Source organism: Haliotis cracherodii, unplaced genomic scaffold, assembly GCF_022045235.1.
Source record: "Haliotis cracherodii isolate W230 unplaced genomic scaffold, xgHalCrac1.p SCAF_27, whole genome shotgun sequence".
Classification (NCBI taxonomy): Eukaryota; Metazoa; Mollusca; class Gastropoda; order Lepetellida; family Haliotidae; genus Haliotis; species Haliotis cracherodii.
In genome coordinates, this window is record NW_027266283.1 from 1,261,725 (window position 1) to 1,283,884 (window position 22,160).

The following is a 22,160-nucleotide window of genomic DNA, read 5'->3' on the forward strand; positions in this document are numbered from 1 at the left end:
ATATAGAAGAATCATTAAACATTTCTTTACTCGCAGTGCTGCATAAATATTTATGATACGAAGTGGTCTTATCTACAGGGAGCCGTAAATAACTATATGATTTATTAACAAATAGGTAGTTTCAGGCCTCTTATTGGGTTGACAGGCTGAAGGTAGGATGTTCTTCAGAGTACATAGGATTGGCAAATGATCTGACTCAGTTTGCTAAAGAACCGACATAGCTATTATATTTGTGAAAATATCAGTAGAAATAATAAAATAGTCAACAGCGCCGCATCTAGGATGTGATACATAAGTCAAATCGCCTATCTGATTTAAATCTTCCATTAACTATATGAAAACCAAGTATCTTACACATATCTAATAAATTTAAGCCATAGTTAAACGTTGTTTATGCCTTTATATAGGTATTGTCGAGGACGAGAAAAGTTATCGGTTTTATAGTCCATGTCAATAGGTAAGTAATCAACATTATCATTTATTATATGATCTACCTGATTTCGATTCCTGGGTAGAATAGGTCTTCAGCAACCCATGCTTGCCGTAAAAGGCGACTATGCTTGTCGTAAAAGGCGACTGACGGGATAGGGTGGTCAGGCTCGATGACTTGGTTGATGCATGTCATCGATCCCAATGGCGTGGATCGATGCTCAGGATATCAATCACTGGATTGTCTGGTCCAGACTCGATTATTTACAGACCGCCGTCATGTAGCTGGAATATTGCTGAGTGTGGCGTTAAACAACAAACCAACCAACCAACAACCTGATTTCCACTCCTGGCATTGAAATCTCAACATAAAATGAATTTGCATGAATCGCCATTATCATGAAGAATGTTAGTAAGTTCCCTGTAAAGACTATCGCAGGAACGAACGGGAACCAGTCTAGGTTGATGTAAACAAACACAAGGAAAATATGTAAGGGAGACAACTCATTCTTCATCCTGAAAATAGAGCATTATCGCTATGGCCGTAAACTCAAGAAATGGGGTCATACTATGTTTAATACATACTGATATTCCTCCTGAAAACCTTCCACGCGATTTCTAACGTTTTGGAGTGCAACTGAAGATGTCATAGTCTTTAAATAAATTTTGCAAAATATCATGCACATTCATACACATTGTCTCTATTAAACAAAAATGTCATATTTTTTACAAAAGGCAGAAAAAAATCCGGATCCATATTTTTTTTATTTCAAACCGTTAATACTCTGGCAGTCGTCTAAGGTGCTGTGATTTGCGGTGCAGAGTTGCGTCCCTTGGGCACGCCAGAAACCTATCATTGTGGGTTCGAATCCCGGTTCGCCCCAATTATGTTTCTAGGTTTGTCAGCACCATACCCGTGCTCGTGGGTTTCACCGAAGTGGTAAACGTCTGAGACCTGCATCACTTCGGGCTTTCCTCCCACATTAAGCTGACACGCCGTGATATAACTGGAATACTGTTAAAAGCGGCGTTACACCCAACTCACTCACTCACTCACTCACTCACTCACTTGGGTAGCCAAGTGGTTGAAGCGTTCGCTCGTCACGCCGAAGACCCGGGTTCGATTCCCGACATGGGTATAATATGTGCAGCCCATTTCTGGTGTCACCCGCCATGATATTGCTGGAATATTGCTAAAAGCGGCGTAAAACCATACTCACTCGTTCGGTCTAGAGGGCGGGATTGGCACCCTCAATCCTGCTACCATGACAACGTCCAGAAGGCCTATAGTGCACTCCCTGCCTCGACGTTTACAGGAGTTACTTTGGTGCAGGTGGTAGAGTGCATGTAACTAACACTTTGGGGCTGTCGACTATACTGACATGTGTTCACGACTCACATCACTGAACAGGTGGCGCAAATGCAACCGATCACGTGACTTTACTTCCTTGTTTCGCTTCAGATAAAACTTAAAGTAAGGATTGGGATAGCAGTTCACCAGTCACTAGATTACACTCACCGTGCAAGTTTTAAGGCTGTAAACACGTGAACAGGTAGTGTTGTAGAATGTCGACAAGCGTTCGGTGCATGGATCTACCCGACATGTATGTGTTCTGAAGCGCTAACCATTCTATTGCAGGTAGGTTATCTGCACAACAGTTCAACTGACAGTGTCAATGGGGTTTTATTGTCCTTTTCTATGACAGCCGGGTATGGCAGTACAGTAGCCATTTGTGTACAACATGCAAGCTATTTACGGTATATTATGGGATAACGGTGGTGCACGAATCTGACTCGGCAATTCCAGAGAACAAACTGATTTGACCGGTATATGGTGTCTGGCATTGCACACCAAGTTGGCGGACAGTGACGTCGTGACGCCGTGCGACATTACTGGACATCAAACATGGGTCCAACTATTTAACGCCCGGGAACGTCCGGGAGGTTTCATCAGACGTCCGGGAGTTTAATTATACAGGTATCAGTCAATAAAACATTCTTTCTCAGTTTGGTAAGATCGTGAGAATATCAACGGACGTTATATAGTAGGACCGTCATACACCTACTGCCGTTGTATGACCTGTTAGGTGTATGTACTGCTTGTCGCATAGCCAGTATTAATATAACCTGCACAGTTCGTGTAGCGTGACGCCAACACTACCTGCGTGTAGCTATTCGCTCCCGACGGAGTACAACAGAGTTAGAGGGGGGGGGGGGGGGGGGGGGGTCAGTGTCATTGATACGGTGACGGGAATCAGACACACATTATTTTGTTTCATCAATTAGGCGCATAACCTTTTAATGACTATAAAAAATAGCTGTAACTTCAGTTCAATATTGGGAAAGACTTCCACCCATATCACCCCTCCAAAATATTTTTATGTATACATTGCCACCTTTTCATCATATATATTTTTAAGGGGGGAATACGGGTCTTACCCAATATTGTTCTGGTTCAAGGACCTTCCACTACGCTGCACATTCTTTCGCTCGTTATCGACACTCCACTATCTAAAGTCTATACTGTGTCACTACAGGCAGCTCATTGTTGAGATTGAACTGTGACTGAATGTTAAGATAGGCGTGTCAGCAATGCTGCACTTTGTATGGGGGTTCTGTAAATAATGTATTTTATCTCTAGCAAATTCATTCATTGGACCTGATCAGACATTGTGACCTACCGATTCTGACCCATTTTGTCAGGCCTTAAACAAGGATGGGGAAACGAAGACCAATTTGACCCTAGATGACAAAGCAGTACATATTCGCTCTACAAACACGTACAGTAGCATACAGTAATATAATAGCGATTGGACAGTCGAGCCATTAAAGTATCGGCTCATCGTGCCAAAAGTCCGGGTTTGATTCCCCACATCAGTACTATGTGTGAAGCCCATTTCTGGTGTCTGCTGAAAGTAGTTGAAATATTAGTAAAAGTGAAAACTTCACTCATTCACTTTTCCTACCCCCCTCCCCTTCCATCCTCACCCCTCCTTCACCCACCCACCCGCCCCAACTGGCATGAAAACCTACATTTATGCAAAAACTTTTTGTCTCATTATGTCATTAAGTAACTGTTACTCAAACTGTGCAAGGAACTATCAAGGCTACTCTAAGTGATATGCACTCTGTTACTGTAGGTGTTGGAGGTATAGTACCTTCTACCTTGGCAACTTCATCTTACCACTCCTTGGTTCTGGGGATGATGAAGCTCACTCAAAGTACAACTTACATTAGTTGCTCAAGTCCATTTATTGTTCACGATTGACTGTTACACACAACAGGTCATCAGGTGTTTCTGTAGCCTGACTTATTTATGCCAAAGGGATGCATAGAAGAGTCTGATAATACTTCTTATCTTTCTTTAACTCCACCACTTTATCTAATCTGGGCTTTCCATGTACAGACAGAACCTCTCTGGTCAGCATTTCAGGACAACTAACAAAATACTGTTAACAAAAAATGTTGAATGTGATGCGAAACGAGTCCTAATGCTTATCTCAATTATAACTAACTTCCATTCCCTCAAGTTGTAGATTTAGTTTGTGATATCAAACTCTTGTTGTCTTCTTGCCATCAGACCTAGGAACACAGCTCCTCTCTAATCGGGGGATGTTCAAAACTGTCACAACTGAAAACTTAGTTCCAGGATACATCCAAATTTAAGGCACCGTGAAGAGTGAGTGAGTGAGTGAGTTGGGTTTAACACCGCTTTTAACAGTATTCTAGTTATATCACGGCGTGTCAGCTTAATGTGGGAGGAAAGCAGTGATGCAGGTCTGAGACGTTTACCACTTCGGTGAAACCCACGAGCACGGGCATGGTGCTGACAAACCTAGAAACATAATCGGGGCAAACCAGGATTCGAACCCACAATGATAGGTTTCTGGCGTGCCCAAGGGACGAAACTGCACAGCGAATCGCGGCACCTTAGACAACTGGGCCACCCGTGCCCCCGGCACCGTGATGTATGCTCATGTAAGACACACTATGTGGTCTTGCAAAATATCAGTGAGAAGGTATCGGCACATGGTACTGGTTCAGGTATCCGCGCATGCATGCTCTGATATTAGATTGTCTATTACTCTTAAGAGAACTTAGCTATTAATTGTCAAGTCGCCATTTATATACCTTTAAATTCTTCTGTAATAGATGAAAGGCACACTTTTTGAGTTACCTAATATTAAATGGGGGACAAAGATGGCCCAGTCGCCTAAGGTGCCGGAATTTGCTGTGCAGTGTTGCGTCCCTTGGACACGCCAGAAACCTATGATTGTGGGTTCAAATCCTGGTTCACCCCAATTATGTTTCTAGGTTTGTCAGCACCATACCGTGTTCGTGGGTTTCACTGAAGTTGTAAACGTCTGAGACCTGCATCACTTCGGGCTTTCCTCCCACATTAAGCTGACACGCCGTGATATAACTGGAATACTGTTCAACGGCGTTAAAACCCAACTCACTCACTCTCTCCTGTTACACACCGTCTCTGTGGTCTAGTGGTAGAGCGTCCGCCCGGAGAGCGCAAGGTCCTGGGTTCGATCCCCGACCGAGTTATACCAAAAGACGTTAAAAGATGGTACTTGTTGTTACCCTGTCTGGCCCTCGGAGTTAAAGGGCTAAAAAAAGGACTGGTCGGCTCGGAGTCAGTATACTGTGTCTGAGTGGGGTGTTCATGTTAAACTGCAGCATGGTATCTCAGTGAGCTAGCACTATAAATCGGCATCATTCCGGACTAGTACAAGCAGCCACACAAACACACACACGTGCATGCACGTCGCTATATAAGTGCAATAATCTTGGCGCAACGTTAAACCCCATTTCACCTCACCTCACTTCTCCTGTTACAGTGACTAACGATGGAGGACAAGCACCGGAATATCCTGCGTGTGAACCGCACAAAGCTGATGGGGGAGATGGATGATGTCAAGAGCATCATGGACAGGCTGATGGAGAAGGGGACGTTCTCCAATGCTCTTAAAGACAAAATACTTGTAAGTCTGTTCATCAGATCTCTGTACCTAGCAGTAATTTCCTTCTTTTTCCTCCCACGTTAAACCGGCCGCGTCATACCAATAGACGTTAAAAGATGGTACTTGTTGTTACCCTGTCTGGCGCTCGGCATTAAGGGGCTAAAACAAGGACTGGTCGGTACTAGTCAGTATACTGTGTCTAAGTGGGGTATTCATGTTAAACTGCGGCATGGTATCTCAGTGAGCTAGCACTATAAATCGGCATCACTCCGGACTAGTACAAGCAGCCACACAAACACACACACGTACATGCACATCGCTATATAAGTGCAATAATCTTGGATGCGATGTTAAACCCCATTTCACCTCACCTCACCTCACCTCACCTAAAGTGGTGACATCATTGGTCATCTTGGGGAGGAGGAAGGAAGAGCCAATACAACAGAGTGGTCAATAAGATTCCAATTTGACAGATGGTTTATTTAAGAAGTCAGACTCTTGACCGATAGATTTGCTGCGCAGGGCTTCACACGTTTCATAATTCATAATAAATAGTAAGGATTAGTCCTACATACAATATCAATTTAGTCAAACAATGCACAGCCATCAAACTTGGTAATGGAAATTCTAAGGACCGCATGTCTTTGCATCATACATTCTGTATCATAAGGACACGCTGACGGGAGCTATAGTGACTTAATCAAGTGCTTCTTATCCCAATGTTTTATTGACCAGATGGTATATATTCATCCAATCACAATCGGTATTGCATTTATTTTTATGTTATGGTTTGTCCACAATTTGTGTTGATTTGACTTGTTGACTTTGCCATTGACTTATTACATTTATTTGGTCCAAGTCATTGACCTACATACAGATTTTTATACACCCGACCTTTTAGGTCGGGAATATATAGTTATACCAAGGTTCCGTCCGTCTGTCTATCCGTCTGTCTGTCCGTCCGTACGTCCGAAAACTTTGTCCGTGCGATTTCTCTTAAACTATTCAGTGGATTCATCTCAAACTTAATACATATAATCTGTGTCACATGGAGGGGTGCAGTCAAAAGAAAAAAATTGTTTTTATTAATTTTACATTTTTTTATTAATTTTTCATGACTAAAGCAGAGTTGAAAAGGTTAAAGTTGGGGGGGGGGGGGGGGGGGGGGTATTTGTAAGCTCTGGTTACTTTTTCACCTGAAACTTGGTATTTCCAGGTGAGCTACAGGGCCACCTGTGGCACTATTTTTAAGCTATTTAATTTGAAACTACTGACACACTAGGCAGGCAGGGGGTATTAGTGAGCCACGCTCACTTTTGCCCTTGTTTGTGTCTAAATCACAGTCAAAGCAACACTCACTGACTCTCCTGATAACACACATTCGATTTTGGTTAAACTAATGCTACGTCTATGAAATAATTATGTGTGAGTGATTTTTGTCTTAGAAATCGAGATTGAGTACATGTCAGTAAGCCTAAAGTGGGGACGTCATTGGTAATCTTAGGGAGGAGGAAGGAAGATCCATAACTCATCCGTTTAAGTTAAACTTGACATGTCTGAAATTCAATACAAATGTACCTCCAGTATGCAGGCAACCCGACTGAGGTGAAAAGAGAACTGCTAGACTGTTTGCCACGAAGGGGTCCGACAGCATTCGAAGAGTTTTACCAAGCCCTCATCGAGTCGCACATGGGACACGTGGCTGATATTCTGAAACCAGAAGAATCTGAAGCACGGAAAGCACGGGAACAAAAACATCTCCAAGCCTTCCGTCCAGTCCAGGAGTCCCACCTTGGTATGGAGGCGACATATCACCCAGACGACCACCTCGACGACGACCTCCCGGCTGGTATGTAAAAAGTCTTTCCCAATAGGACTGAGTGAGAGGTGGGGGGCAGGGGGGCACTAGAAATGGGTTTCACATATATATTGTACCGGAACCGGAACCGGACCTCAGACGGGAACAACAGATGAACCCAGAAATCCACACCCCAAAGGAGAATCAGATTGTGTTATTTTGTGTTATTTTGTTACAGTAGAAAAAAAACATATGAAATTGCATTGTGGGGAAAACAGTAAAGTCAACACTACTTTGCATGCAATCTCATTATAACCAGATCTTAGTTCTCGCTATCGCTAAACAAAGATCTAAGGACATCCCATTACGGGTCACATCAGACCGACCTTGCGCGAAGTTTGATCAACCAATGGAAGAACTGACAAGAAGTCGACATTAGCTAATCAGAACGCAGCTTTCTCGTGCTTTATTGCACTAAATCCACATTGGCGACTACGCTCCGAAACATTTCGACAAATTCTCGATTAAAAAATTTAAACCCGAAAAAAAGAAAATTCTGGAATGGCAAATATGTTGTCTATATTGTAAGGATTCAGTCGTTAAACCCATAACTGTCGTTCGGAATACCCCGTTTTAAAGTTTTGGAGGTTGCATGAATCGAAATAACATTCCGATTGTTACTTTCATGATCTGGCCCCCGACGCTCTGATTGGTCGGATGAAAGGTCGTTCTGACGTGACCCCTAATGGGATGTCCTCAGATCTTTGTTTAGCGGTAGCGAGAACTAAGATCTGACTTTAATGAGATTGCTTTGCATGCAGATTATTATTGATAAATTACAGAGCTGATGTTACAGAGCTAGAGTTATTCACAGGGGAAAGGTTCTCAAAGACCTGCATGATGGGGACAATGCAAGCTATAGCCAACACAAACATGGACAAAAGGCAAAAACAAGGGTACCTGTCCATAATTAGACAATACAGACAGACAATAGTTTATTAACGTCTCACTCCTGTACATAAAACAGCTTTATACAACCTGACATAGATAAATACATTCATTAAAAAGAGTTGCCCTGTTATCATCATAAAATGCGCAGTGAAACAAAACATGGACCTCGTCTTCTACGCTGTCATTACAGTGAAAACATTTTCTATTCTTGACAGGTACACCTTCGTATCGACCGGTTTCATCTAGAATAGGAGCCACTCCACGTCTAAACTTGGCTAGTGCCGATCTATAGTTTCTGGGCATCTTATTTGAAACATAGTATTCTGTCCCATATTCTTGTTTGTAACATCGATACATTCTCAATTTATTAAGCCCATTTCGCCCCTCTTCCTTTCTTAACATATCACTCCAACGGGTAACATATTCATTTTTACACCATTGTTCCACCTGTGTACAAACAGAAAATTTATCAATAAAACCTGTAGCGTTTAATAGATGACCTAAATCCATAATTAGACAATACATGTACACAGAATACACAATGGCTGATGTGGGGTTTATGTCTCCAGGATGGCCTGACGAGAATTACAACCCCCTGGTGGTCAATGTTCAAGAGGTCAAGGAAGATGCAAACATGAAGAAAATTTTTAGGAAGTCATCCGAGCCCAGGAGTACTGTGCGTACCTCATGCACCAAAACCAAATTCCAGGAAACAAAATATTGTGAACTTTGTATGTTTAACTGTGGAATACTGACTACACTGGTTAAGTTGTTGAATACTGACTAAACTGTGAATACTGATAAACTGTTTAAAGTGTTGAATACTGATAAACTGGTTAAACTGTTGAATATTGACTAAACTGTTGAATACTGACTTACTGGTAACTGTTGAATACTGACTAAACTGTTGAATATTGTCAAAACTGTTGAATACTAACAAAACTGTTAAATACTGACTAAACTGTTGAATACAGACCAAACTGTTGAATACTCACTAAACTGTTGAATACTGATAAACTGTTTAAAGTATTGAATACTGACTAAACTGTGAATACTGATAAACTGTTTAAAGTGTTGAATACTGATAAACTGGTTAAACTGTTGAATATTGACTAAACTGTTGAAAACTGACTTACTGGTAACTGTTGAATACTGACTAAACTGTTGAATATTGTCAAAACTGTTTAATACTAACAAAACTGTTAAATACTGACTAAACTGTTGAATACAGACCAAACTGTTGAATACTCACTAAACTGTTGAATACTGATAAACTGTTTAAAGTATTGAATACTGACTAAACTGTGAATACTGATAAACTGTTTAAAGTGTTGAATACTGATAAACTGGTTAAACTGTTGAATATTGACTAAACTGTTGAAAACTGACTTACTGGTAACTGTTGAATACTGACTAAACTGTTGAATATTGTCAAAACTGTTTAATACTAACAAAACTGTTAAATACTTACTAAACTGTTGAATACAGACCAAACTGTTAAATACTGACTAAACTGTTGAATACAGACCAAACTGTTGAATACTCACTAAACTGTTGAATATTGTCTAAACTATTGAATAGTGACTAAACTGACGAATACTGTCTAAACTGTTGAATACTGTCTAAACTGTTGAATACTCACTAAACTGTTGAATATTGTCTAAACTGTTGAATACTGTCTAAACTGTTGAATACTGGCTAAACTGTTCAATATTGTCTTAACTGTTGAATATTGTCTAAACTATTGAATAGTGACTTAACTGACGAATACTGACTAAACTGTCGAATACTCTCTAAACTGTTGAACTCTCACTAAACTGTTGAATATTGTCTAGTTGTATACATCTAGTTCTACAACAGTGTGTGTTTATTGTTACATAGAGGTATTGTTTATTGTTACATAGAGGTGTTGTTTATTGTTACATACAGGTGTTTATTGTTACATAGAGGTATTGTTTATTGTTACATACAGGTGGTGTTTATTGTTACATACAAGTGTACAGTGTGCAGAAGGACTTGAGTGGTATATATATATATATATATATATATATATATATATATATATATATATATACATATCTAGTTCTACAACAGTGTTGTTTATTGTTACATAGAGGTGTTTATTGTTACATAGAGGTGTTGTTTATTGTTACATACAGGTGTTTAATGTTACATACAGGTGGTGTTTTTCGATACATACAGGTGGTGTTTATTGTTACATACAGGTGGTGTTTATTGTTACATACAGGTAGTGTTTATTGGTACATACAGGTGGTGTTTATTGTTACATACAGGTGGTGTTCATTGCTACATACAGGTGGTATTTATTGTTACTTACAAATGGTGTTTATTGTTACATACAGGTGGTGTTTATTGTTATTTATAGGTGGGGTGTATTGTTACATGCAGGTGTTTATTGTTACATACAGGTATGTTTATTGTAATTTATAGGTGGGGTGTATTGTTACATGCAGGTGTTTATTGTTACATACAGGTGGTGTTTATTGTTACATACAGGTGTACAGTATGCAGAGGAACCCGAGAGGCATGGTTTTAATTATCAGCAATGAAGACTTCTCACAAGCCAGAGCGAATAAGGAAAAACTGGATGACCGGAAAGGATCAGAAACTGACACCACATCTTTGGATGTGTTATTTAAACAGATGCATTTCCAAACTATCATTTATAAGAATGAAACAAAAGAAGTAAGTTGATATGAGATAATCATGCATATGAGAAAGCTACGCAATAACTCGCAAAGTACATTGAAAAACAAAGTGTGATTTATTTCACAATAAAACATTGTTCTATCATGACGTCATTTTTGGAGATTCGAACATGCGCTTGCAATTTGATGACGTCGCATATTGGAAAATGTTTTTGAGGGGAGTGTCTAGTGAGTTGTTCCCCATAGATGTAGCTGGGCAACACAGATAAACGCGATGGCCTAACGATGGCATCCAAAAGTGGGAGAGATATGACAATTGGAATTGTGAGAAAAGGTACAGGTTATCTATGTGAGGATTGTGAGAATATGCAGCAAATACCCACCTGTGCATAACATTTCTCCAAAATCGGATTCTATTGAGGGAGTCATCATTATTAAAATATGAGTAAATATTTTAAAGCATGTACATTTCATCAACATATTTAAAGAGACTGTGCCTAATATTGATATCTCATATGAAAAAAGAAAGGACGAGTGGGAGTTGATCTAATTGTTGTTATTATTTGTCCAACTCGTCATTTATTTCTTAAATAAACTAGTCACGATAAATGTAACATTTTAGGGATAATTATGATAATACCACAATGGTAATCAGTGACTTCATGGTTGTGTTGGGGTTTAATGATTTGTAGGGAACTGGGGTTATCCCAGTTCACCCTGATTAGTGAGTGAATGAGTGAGTATGGTTTTACGCCGCTTTTACCAATATTCCAGCCATATCACGGCGGGGGGCAGCAGAAATGGGCTTCACACATTGTACCCATGTTGGGAATGGAAACCGGTTCTTCGGCGTGACAAGCGAACGCTTTAACCACTAGGCTACCCGACCACCCCTCATCCCGATTATGTTTCTAGGTTTGTCAGCATTATACCCATATTGTGGCTTTTACGAAGGTGGTAAACATCCAAGATCTGCATCACTTCCGGTGGTCCTCCCCCATCAACCTGACACGCTGTGATATAACTAAAATACTGTTCAAGACGGCATTAAACCTCACTCGCTCCCCCACCTACTGTTCATTATCAATATGGGGTAGAATAGATCTTCAGCAACCCATGCTGGTTGTAAGAGGCGACTATGCTTGTCGTAAGAGGCGACTAACGGGATTGGGTGGTCAGGCTCGCTGACTTGGTTAATGCAGTCATCATATTCAAAGTGCGTGGATCGATGTGCATGGCGTCAATCACTGGATTGTCTGGTCCATCTGGTCTTATTTACAGACCGCCGTCATATACCGTATTCGACGTAAAAAACGCCCAGGGCGCTCTCAAAATGAGAAATAGGGGGCTCTTATTAGAATATTATTTTGGTGAAAAAAAAACAGAGTTAAAGGATAAATTTCGTGGTTTATGCTGACAGACTGAAATGTTTATATACGACAGATATATTTTTCCAGAATTTAATTGCCCATAATTAACGGTGCATATAACACACGAGTGCGTATTATACGCGAATAAATAAGTCTTGTGTACATTGATCAATCGGAAGGGGTGCTAATTAGGATTGTTCACTAGCCAATATGTTAGCAAATATCGTCGTGGGCGCTTATTAGAGTGGGCCGCTTATTACATTGAATACGGTAGTTGGAATAGTGCCGAGTGTGGCGTAAAAAAACAAACAAACATTATCAATATTTGATTGCAGGGGATCCTGAAGGCAGTGAGGGAGGTACAGGACACCATGGCCATGGAGCATCATCAGCAGGAGTGTTTCATCTGCTTCCTCTTGTCCCACGGCTCGGACGGGGGAGTGTACGGCGTCGATGGACAAGTGGCAGACATCATGGAAATCACGACGCTCTTCGACAACGAGAACTGCAAACAACTAGCAGGAAAACCCAAGCTGTTTTTTATCCAGGCATGTCGGGGAAGTATGTTCAAGCAGCAGCACTTCTCCGATTTTCAGATGATATCCTCTGTATGTTCATTAGCAATACGGGGCAGTCAGGTAGCCTAGTGGTTAAAGCATTCGCTCGTCACACCGAAGACCCGGGTTCGATTCCCGACATGGGTACAATGTGTGAAGCCCATTTCTGGTGGCCCCCGCCGTGATATTGCTGGAATATTGCTAAAAAACGTAAAACCATATTCATTCACTCACTCACTCATTAGCAATACTCGGACCTGGAGATTCACCATCTTCCCGAGGCAAGTTTGTTAACTGACTATAAAAGCCCAGTTTCCACCCTTGCCGAACTTGGCTGGTCTTATGGAGTTTCAATTTGGCTGGACTAACGAGTCTATGCATAGTCCAATTAAAATCGTGCAACGAAATCGAAAATCGGGTTCGTAAACTGTCATGCAGATTTTGGTGGATTGCAGGATTTGCAAAGCATGTACACCGCGGTTGCCAACTCATTGTCAACAGATATTTTCAAACTCTTTTCATGTTTTTAAACAAGGTGCTCATGTGATTTGACGTTTTATCCATAGGAGAGGCTTAGAAGGGACATAACTGGTAATAGCCACTGGTGGCGCTACGATCGAGCCAAGGAATTCCAGCCTTGTTCGGCAAGGGTGGAAACTGGACTTTTATAGTCAGTTAACTCACTTGCCTTGGGAAAAAAGTGGGGGGGGGGGGGGGGGGGGGGAAAGAGGCGAGGGCTGGGATATCTGAAACAGACAGACTATTCCTCACGGTCTCTGCTTATCATTGTGGTTATTTCCAGTATTCTATGAATCAACTTTGACACACAACCCGGAGTGCCGAGCAAACTCTTTAACCAATAAGCTAACCCTCCTTAAGCCGGAATAACCTCAACTCTCCCTGTGCTGCAGACAAGTGTGACATGGGCGTGGCCCTGCCCCCCGACCAGCAGGAGGACCCAGCACACGGCGACATCAGACTGAGAGAACAGAACCAAAACATGGAGGGCGTGGTGAAGTCCTTGAAGGGTGTGACGATTTCCCAGCCCAGTGATACCGTGGCAGACGCATGCTCAGAGACAAGGGTGCCCAAAGGAGCAGATGTCTTTGTGGCATTTGCAACTACCCCAGGTACAGAAAGTAGACTTTTGATCCCCCTGGCATATGATGCCTTGTCTGTCTGTCTGTGTGTTCATCCATCCGAAGCACAACTAAAAAATTGTTCAATATCTTTCAACAAAACTTGCCAGATGTACCAAACAGATCCTAAAATGGTGCCCTTTAGTATTTGCAGATTTTTGGCATTTTGACTTTTCTCCATTTCCATGGAAACAGTTTGGACTTAGTCTCAAGAGGGGTGTCATTTCCAGAGCACAATTTGAAAACTGAAATACTTTTCATCCAAACCTGGTACATGTGTTAACCAAGGGCTGATGTTGTGCCCTATATTATACAGGATTTTTTCAAATTTTGATTTTTCCATGTTTCCATGGAAACATGTTAGACTTAGCTGAAACAGAGGTAGGTGTCATTTCCGAACTTAAAAACTACTCACCATTTTTCATCCAAACTTGGTACATGTATTAATTAAGGGCTGAAGTGGTGCCTTTTGCTAGGAAGGATTTTTTTTTAAATTCCAGTTTCCATGACAACAAGTTTGACTTTGACTCTGTTCAAAGTGGTGCGTTTGTCTGGACCATTTCTAAAAAAGTAATAGGTATTCTTTCATGACACTTTACATACACAAAGACCAGTTTGTCAAATGATGCCTTTTGTTACTTAGGGGTGTTTAGAATTTATATTTTTTTCTGTTTCCATGGCAACAAGTTTGATTTTGACTCTGTTCATAGAGGTGCCCTATAATGGAAATACAAAGTTCCGATTCCCAATCCCATGGTATTAATTTGTAAGACTGTAGAAAGTACTTGCTAGATTACGTGTTCTTGAGCTAATGTCGTGTTCAACATTCTCAGGAACCAAAAGGCAAAGACAGCTGAACCTGTGCATAATAATGACAAGATGAAGGCTAGATGAAAGGCGTTTGACTTTGCTAAACACAGACAATTTTTCGAAATCAAGTTTTTTCTTTTCTTTCGAATTGGTTGGTCGAAATTTGCTGAATTGTGTGTCTCCATTATAAGGTAGAAATGGTTAAATCAAAATCAAATATGTTACTATATTTAAAAAGAATTTTGTTGTTGCAGATTAGATATTGCAGTGGACAATTATCGAGTTGTCAATATTCGTACAGACCATATTTGGATATGAATGCTGGCATAGACTTTGTGAGGCGTCACTGAGCTACTGTCATTATTTTTAGACAGTTAGTATCAGTACCTATTACGGAATTACCGAATGTTCAGTTTTCTGAAGCTGAATGTTGGAGCACGGGTGGTCGAGTTGTCTAAGGCGCAGCGATTTGCTGTGCAGAGTTGCATCCCTTGGGCACGCCAGAAACCGATGATTGTGGATTCGCCCCAATTATGTTTCTAGGTTTGTCAGCACCATACCCGTGCTCGTGGGTTTCACTGAAGTGGTAAACGTCTGAGACCTGCATCACTTCGGGCTTTCCCCCCACATTAAGCTGACACGCCGTGATGTAACTGGAATACTGTTAAAAGCAGTGTTAAGCCCAACTCACTCACTCACTCACTCACTCACTCACTCACTCACCTACCCTCATACCCACCCACCGACTCGCTCACTCACTCACTCACCTACCCTCATAACCCACCCACTGACTCGCTCACTCACTCACTCACTCACTCACTCACTCACTCACTCACTCACTCACCACCCTTGTACCCACTCACCAGCCGTCAAACCGCCCGCCCGCCCACCTACATATCTATATCTATGTCGTAATGGTACATCTCACACTTCCAGAGTACATGTCGTACCGCAGCACGCGGCGAGGGACATGGTTTGTCCAGGCCATCACCTACATCTTCCAGCGCTTCGCCTACCGGAAGGACCTGTCCGACATGATGACTAAGGTAAGTTGTAGGTCGAGGTCATGGGTCTCTCTCTGAGATATCTAAGTTTCCTGATATTGTCAACATTATTTTCTTAGCGGGTAACGGGGGCACGGGTGGCCCAGTCATTTAAGGCACCGCGATTCGCTGTGCAGAGTTGCGTCCCTTGGGCACACCAGAAACCTATGATTGTGGGTTCGAATCCCGGTTCGCCACGATTCTGTTTCTAGGTTTGTCAGCACCATACCCGTGCTCGTGGGTTTCACCGAAGTGGTAAACGTCTGAGACCTGCATCACTTCGGGCTTTCCTCCCACATTAAGCTGACACGCCGTGATATAACTGGAATACTGTTAAAAGCGGCGTTAAACCCAACTCACTTACTCCCTCTAAGGGGGTAACATTTGTTTCTGAAACAAATTGAATTGGGTAACAGGTAAGCCAAATGTTTAGACAAGAAACCATGAGCCTGCCAACATATTGGACTTTATATGTAAACAAAAGCTCATCTTCCCAAGGCAGGGGAATTAACTGACTATGAAAGTGAAATTATGGAGTTATATTTTGACTGGACTAACAAGTCTATGCATAGTCCAATCAAAATCGTGTAACGAAATCAACATCTAGTTTGTAAGCTGCCGTGCAGACTTTGGTCGATTGCAGGATTTGCAAAGCATGTGTAACGTCATCTTAGCGTCAACCGATATTTTCCAAATCTTTTCATGTTTTTAATCAAGGTGCTGACGTGATATGATGCACTTCGCAAAAGTAAGACTAGATGCCACTATTTTTTTTTAATAAAATGCAATTGATATCAGAGGTGGAATCTGATTGGTCAATAGGAGGGACATAGAAGGGACATAACTCATAATAGCCACTAATGGCGCTACAATCAAACTAAAAAAATCCGGCATAGGGTGGAAAGTGAACTTTTACAGTCTGTTAACTCCCTTGCCTCTGGAAGATGACAGAAACTACTAGATTGCATTTCTTTTGTTTATGTATCACAACATGTTTTCAAAGTAGAGTTAATAATGTGAAAATGTTCCGACCTGACCAATGAGTTAATGCTAAGCACACCTCTTGACAGGTGAATCTTCTGGTTACCCGTGGCAACGTGATGCAAGTATCTCAGTGTGTGACGACGTTGCGGAAATCCCTCTACTTCTTCCCTGGACTCTACAGGAGCGACGACGACATCGTCAACCCAGTGCAGGCCTCCGACTGATGTTGATGTTCATTGTCTTCAATATACACTTGAATCTAGTTGAATCAACCTGGGTTGTGTCAAGTGTGTCAGCTCACCTGAATAAAAGTCAAATCGGTTTGTGTTATGGCCTGGTTGTAGTCAGTCGTGTGTCAACACCTTCTCATGTCATTGTATCCGAAATGTGTGGAGCAATGCACATGGTGTCAAGCACTGGATTGTCTGGTCCAGATTTGATTATTTACAAACCACCGTCATGTTGCTGGAAAAGCAACAAACAAACAAACAAACGAATCTGTTTTCATATGACTGCCCTATACTGCTGTTTGTGTTTATAATCCAAACACTTTTATCCATTTTTTTAAAATTGTTTTCTTATTCTTTGGAAGTGGCTGTTAGTTAGCAGTATTAGTTTTTAGTGGAAAGTGAATGAGTGAGTTTGGTTTTACGCCGCTTTAGGCAATATTCCAGCAATATCATGGCGGGGAACACCAGAAATGGGCTTCACACATTATACCCATGGAATCGAACCCGGGTCTTCGACGTTACGAAAGAATGCTTTAACCACTAGGCTACCTGACCGCCCCTTGTAGTGGAGAGAGATGGAAATAATTGTTAAGTAAACAACTTGATCTTGAGGCATCTATAATGTAAAACAGGACAAGTTAATTTAACTGTTGATCTGAGAATGTTATCTAGTATAACACAATACTCATTGTGACAGAAACATTGATGAAATTAGTTACTCCTCGCATATCTGTCATTTGATGCCAATATATATGAAGAAATGTATCAAACCTGTTGATAAGTGTCTGTATTAGGGCTGGGACGAGACCAAATTTACTACCCAGGAACCCACCTCCCTATTACCCGACCCCACCCGGGTACCCGCTGTACAAATCAAGAGATAGGTACAAACTGTCCGATTGGGAAAAGTTTGACCGTAGCCCTGGCAAAATGTATTTAGATACTCGTATTAAACGATCTGGTCATGCATACACTGAAGTTGACTGGATGATGTTTTATTTTTGTTTAGACATATAAAAGTTAGAAAAAATGGGTGGATTGTCGGAAAGAAATGGGAACATTAGTCACTTATAGTGTAACCATAGAGGTTCAGATAATTTTTGTCATTAAACAATATATCACGGGTCTGGGTAGTCCTGTGGGTACCCGGGTCCTACTCAGTACCCACCCGAGTACCCAAGTTACCTGTCTCAGCCCAAGTCAGTATTGTTGACAGAATATATACTTCATTATAGGGAGTATATATATACTATGTTATAGGGAGTATATATACTACATTATAGGGAGTATATATACTTCATTATAGGGAGTATATATACTATGTTTTAGGGAGTATATATACTACATTATAGTGAGTATATATACTATGTTATAGGGAGTATATATACTACGTTATAGGGAGTATATATACTATGTTATAGGGAGTATATATACTACATTATAGGGAGTATATATACTATGTTTTAGGGACTATATATACTACATTATAGGGAGTATATATACTATGTTGTAGGGATTATATATACTACATTATAGGGAGTATATATACTGTGTTTTAGGGAGTATGTATACTATGTTTTAGGGAGTATATATACTACATTATAGGGAGTATATATACTATGTTATAGGGAGTATATATACTACATTATAGGAAGTACATATGCTACATTATAGAGCTGCAACGGGTAACTCGGGTACTCGGGTCGGGTGGGTCCCCTGGTCGGGTGGGTCCCCGTGGTTAGTCATGTTTCTTTACAATAACAAAACTCCATGGTTACACTGCTAGTCAATAATTTTCGCATTTCTTTCTAACTATGCATGCTTTTCTTCTTCCAAATACCGTATTCGACGTAATAAGCGCCTTGGGCGCTCTCAAAATTAGAAATAGGGGGCTCTTATTAGAATATTATTTTGGTGAAAAAACAGAGTTGAAAGATAAATTTCGTGGTTTATGCTGACAGCCTGAAATGTTTATGTACAGATATATTTTTCCAGAATTCAATTACCCATAATTAACGGTGCATATAACACACGAGTGCGTATCATAAGCGAATAAATACGTCTTCTGTACATTGATCAATTGGAAGGGGTGCTATTTGGGATTGTTCACTAGCCAATATATTAGCAAATATCGCCGTGGGCGCTTATTAGAGCGGGGCGCTCTTATTAGAATATTATTTTGGTGAAAAAACAGAGTTGAAAGATAAATTTCGTGGTTTATGCTGACAGCCTGAAATGTTTATGTACAGATATATTTTTCCAGAATTCAATTACCCATAATTAACGGTGCATATAACACACGAGTGCGTATCATAAGCGAATAAATACATCTTCTGTACATTGATCAATTGGAAGGGGTGCTATTTGGGATTGTTCACTAGCCAATATATTAGCAAATATCGCCGTGGGCGCTTATTACGTCGAATACGGTAGTTAAATCCAGGGCCCTGGTACTACAATTCTTGAGACCTACAAATGGTATCCGGGTAGGGTCAGGTTATAGGGGGTCGGGTACCTGGGTAGTAAATGTGGACTCATTCCAGCTCTACTTCATTACAAGATGAGCAACAGTGCCGTCTCATTGTTTCTGTGTGTTACTGATCATAGTGTAAGATGGAGTCCAACTACATCTGTCATCATGGTATTTGTACTGACCAGGAATCAGTATTTGTCTCATATCACCAAGCAATTGTTATATATTTCAAACAGTATTGATAGTTCACAGTGTATATATCGATGTGTGTACCAGTGTATATATCAGTGTTCCAGTGTATACGGGTGTACCACTGTTGACACTTTGATATGTTACAAAAATAGAATAAAAGATGTACAAAGTGTATGTTTTGTGTGTTATAGTTACATCGTCCTGCGAGGTTGACCCAACTACCAGTGTGAAATGTGTCATTAATAAGGTTGCTTGCTGAACTAGTTTCTGAGGATATATGGGTTTGATCATAGCGATCAAACTGTTAGCTTTGTGATATCCTGTATTAGATACATATTGTCGCCCCAGCTTGTGTTAGACAAGCATTATAAGTGTTTGCTTGCATTTCCTTGAGTCACTATTTCCCCTAACTACACCCCTTGCTGAGGTCCCTATGTCACTATTTCCCCAAGCTTCAACCCTGGTTGAGGTCCCTATGTCACTATTTCCCCTGGCTGAGGTCCCTATGTCACCATTTCCCCCAGCTACACCCTGGCTGAGGTCCCTATGTCACTATTTCCCCCAGCTTCACCCCTGGCTGAGGTCCCTCTGTCACTATTTCCCCTACCTACACCCTGGCTGAGGTCCCTATGTCACTATTTCCCTAGCTACACCCTGGCTGAGGTCCCTATTTCCTCTAGCTACACCCCTTGCTGAGGCCCCTATGTCACTATTTCCCCAAGCTTTACCCCTGGCTGAGGTTCCTATGTCACTATTTTCCATAGCTACACCCTGGCTGAGGTCCCTATGTCACTATTTCCCCCAGCTACACCCTGGCTGAGGTCCCTATGTCACTATTTCCCCTAGCTACACCCTGGCTGAGGTCCCTATGTCACTATTTCCCCTACCTACATCCTGGCTGAGGTCCCTATGTCACTATTTCCCCCAGCTACACCCTGTCTGAGGTCCCTTTGTCACTATTTCCCCTAGCTGAGGTCCCTATGTCACTATTTCCCCTAGCTACACCCCTGGCTGAGGTCCCTATGTCACTATTTCCCCTAGCTACACCCTGGCTGAGGTCCCTATGTCACTATTTCGCCTAGCTACACCCCTTGCTGAGGTCCCTATGTCTCTATTTCCCCTGGCTGAGGTCCCTATGTCACTATTTCCCCTAGCTACACCCCTGGCTGAGGTCCCTATGTCGCTATTTCCCCTAGCTACACACTGGCTGAGGTCCCTATGTCACTATTTCCCTAGCTACACCCCTGGCTGAGGTCCCTATGTCACTATTTCCCCTAGCTACACCCCTGGCTGAGGTCCCTATGTCACTATTTCCCCAAGCTTCACCCCTGGCTGAGGTCCCTTTGTCACTATTTCCCCTAGCTACACCCTGGCTGAGGTCCCTATGTCACTATTTCGCCTAGCTACACCCCTTGCTGAGGTCCCTATGTCTCTATTTCCCCTGGCTAAGGTCCCTATGTCACTATTTCCCCTAGCTACACCCCTGGCTGAGGTCCCTATGTCACTATTTCCCCAAGCTTCACCCCTGGCTGAGGTCCCTTTGTCACTATTTCCCCTAGCTACACCCTGGCTGAGGTCCCTATGTCACTATTTCGCCTAGCTACACCCCTTGCTGAGGTCCCTATGTCTCTATTTCCCCTGGCTAAGGTCCCTATGTCACTATTTCCCCTAGCTACACCCCTGGCTGAGGTCCCTATGTCACTATTTCCCCAAGCTTCACCCCTGGCTGAGGTCCCTATGTCACTATTTCCCCTAGCTACATACTGGCTGAGGTCCCTATGTCACTATTTCCCCTAGCTACACCCCTGGCTGAGGTCCCTATGTCACTATTTCCCTAGCTACACCCTGGCTGAGGTCCCTATGTCACTATTTCCCCAAGCTTCACCCCTGGCTGAGGTCCCTATGTCACTATTTCCCCTAGCTACACACTGGCTGAGGTCCCTATGTCACTATTTACCCTAGCTACACCCTGGCTGAGGTCCCTATGTCACTATTTACCCAAGCTTCACCCTGGCTGAGGTCCCTATGTCACTATGTCCCCCAGCTACACCCTGGCTGAGGTCCATATGTCACTATTTCCCCTAGCTACATCCTGGCTGAGGTCCCTATGTCTCTATTTCCCCAAGCTTCACCTCTGGCTGAGGTCCCTATGTCACTATTTCCCCTAGCTACACCCTGGCTGAGGTCCCTATGTCACTATTTCCCCAAGCTTCACCCCTGGCTGAGGTCCCTTTGTCACTATTTCCCCTAGCTTCACCCCTGGCTGAGGTCCCTATGTCACTATTTCCCCTAGCTACACCCTGGCTGAGGTCCCTATGTCACTATTTCCCCTACCTACATCCTGGCTGGGGTCCCTATGTCACTATTTCCCCTAGCTACACCCTTGTTGAGGTCCCTATGTCACTATTTACCCTAGCTACACCCTGGCTGAGGTCCCTATGTCACCTGGCTGAGGTCCCTATTTCGCTATTTCCCAAAGCTATACCTCTGGTTGAGGTCCCTACTTCCCCAAGCTATACCCCTGGTTGAGGTCCCAATGTCCCTA

At 42.0% G+C, this 22,160-nt stretch overlaps 1 protein-coding gene across 2 annotated transcripts; it reads left to right on the top strand.

The window, feature by feature from the left end:
• The first annotated feature begins 1,899 nt into the window (after positions 1-1,899).
• On the top strand, positions 1,900-17,187 carry LOC139473269 (caspase-3-like). 2 transcript variants are annotated; one of them, XM_071255805.1, is made up of 9 exons: positions 1,900-2,068; positions 5,277-5,420; positions 6,984-7,248; positions 8,718-8,824; positions 10,666-10,854; positions 12,523-12,748; positions 13,656-13,874; positions 15,630-15,739; positions 16,807-17,187. In XM_071255805.1, exons 2-9 carry the CDS (start codon positions 5,286-5,288, stop codon positions 16,942-16,944), a joined length of 1,389 nt encoding a protein of 462 aa, XP_071111906.1. In that variant the 5' UTR covers positions 1,900-2,068; positions 5,277-5,285; the 3' UTR covers positions 16,945-17,187. The 2 variants fall into 2 exon arrangements, with proteins under 2 accessions (XP_071111906.1, XP_071111907.1); XM_071255806.1 differs by lacking the exon at positions 1,900-2,068 and adding an exon at positions 2,315-2,407.
• Positions 17,188-22,160: the final 4,973 nt, after the last annotated feature.

Bases quoted from the DNA above. Each gene is read 5' to 3' on its own strand.
- LOC139473269 (XM_071255805.1), top strand. From the start codon at position 5,286: ATGGAGGACAAGCACCGGAATATCCTGCGTGTGAACCGCACAAAGCTG. The intron at 7,249-8,717 runs GTATGTAAAAAG...TTATGTCTCCAG, and splicing joins CGACGACGACCTCCCGGCTG to GATGGCCTGACGAGAATTAC. The intron at 12,749-13,655 runs GTATGTTCAAGC...CCTGTGCTGCAG, and splicing joins TATCCAGGCATGTCGGGGAA to ACAAGTGTGACATGGGCGTG.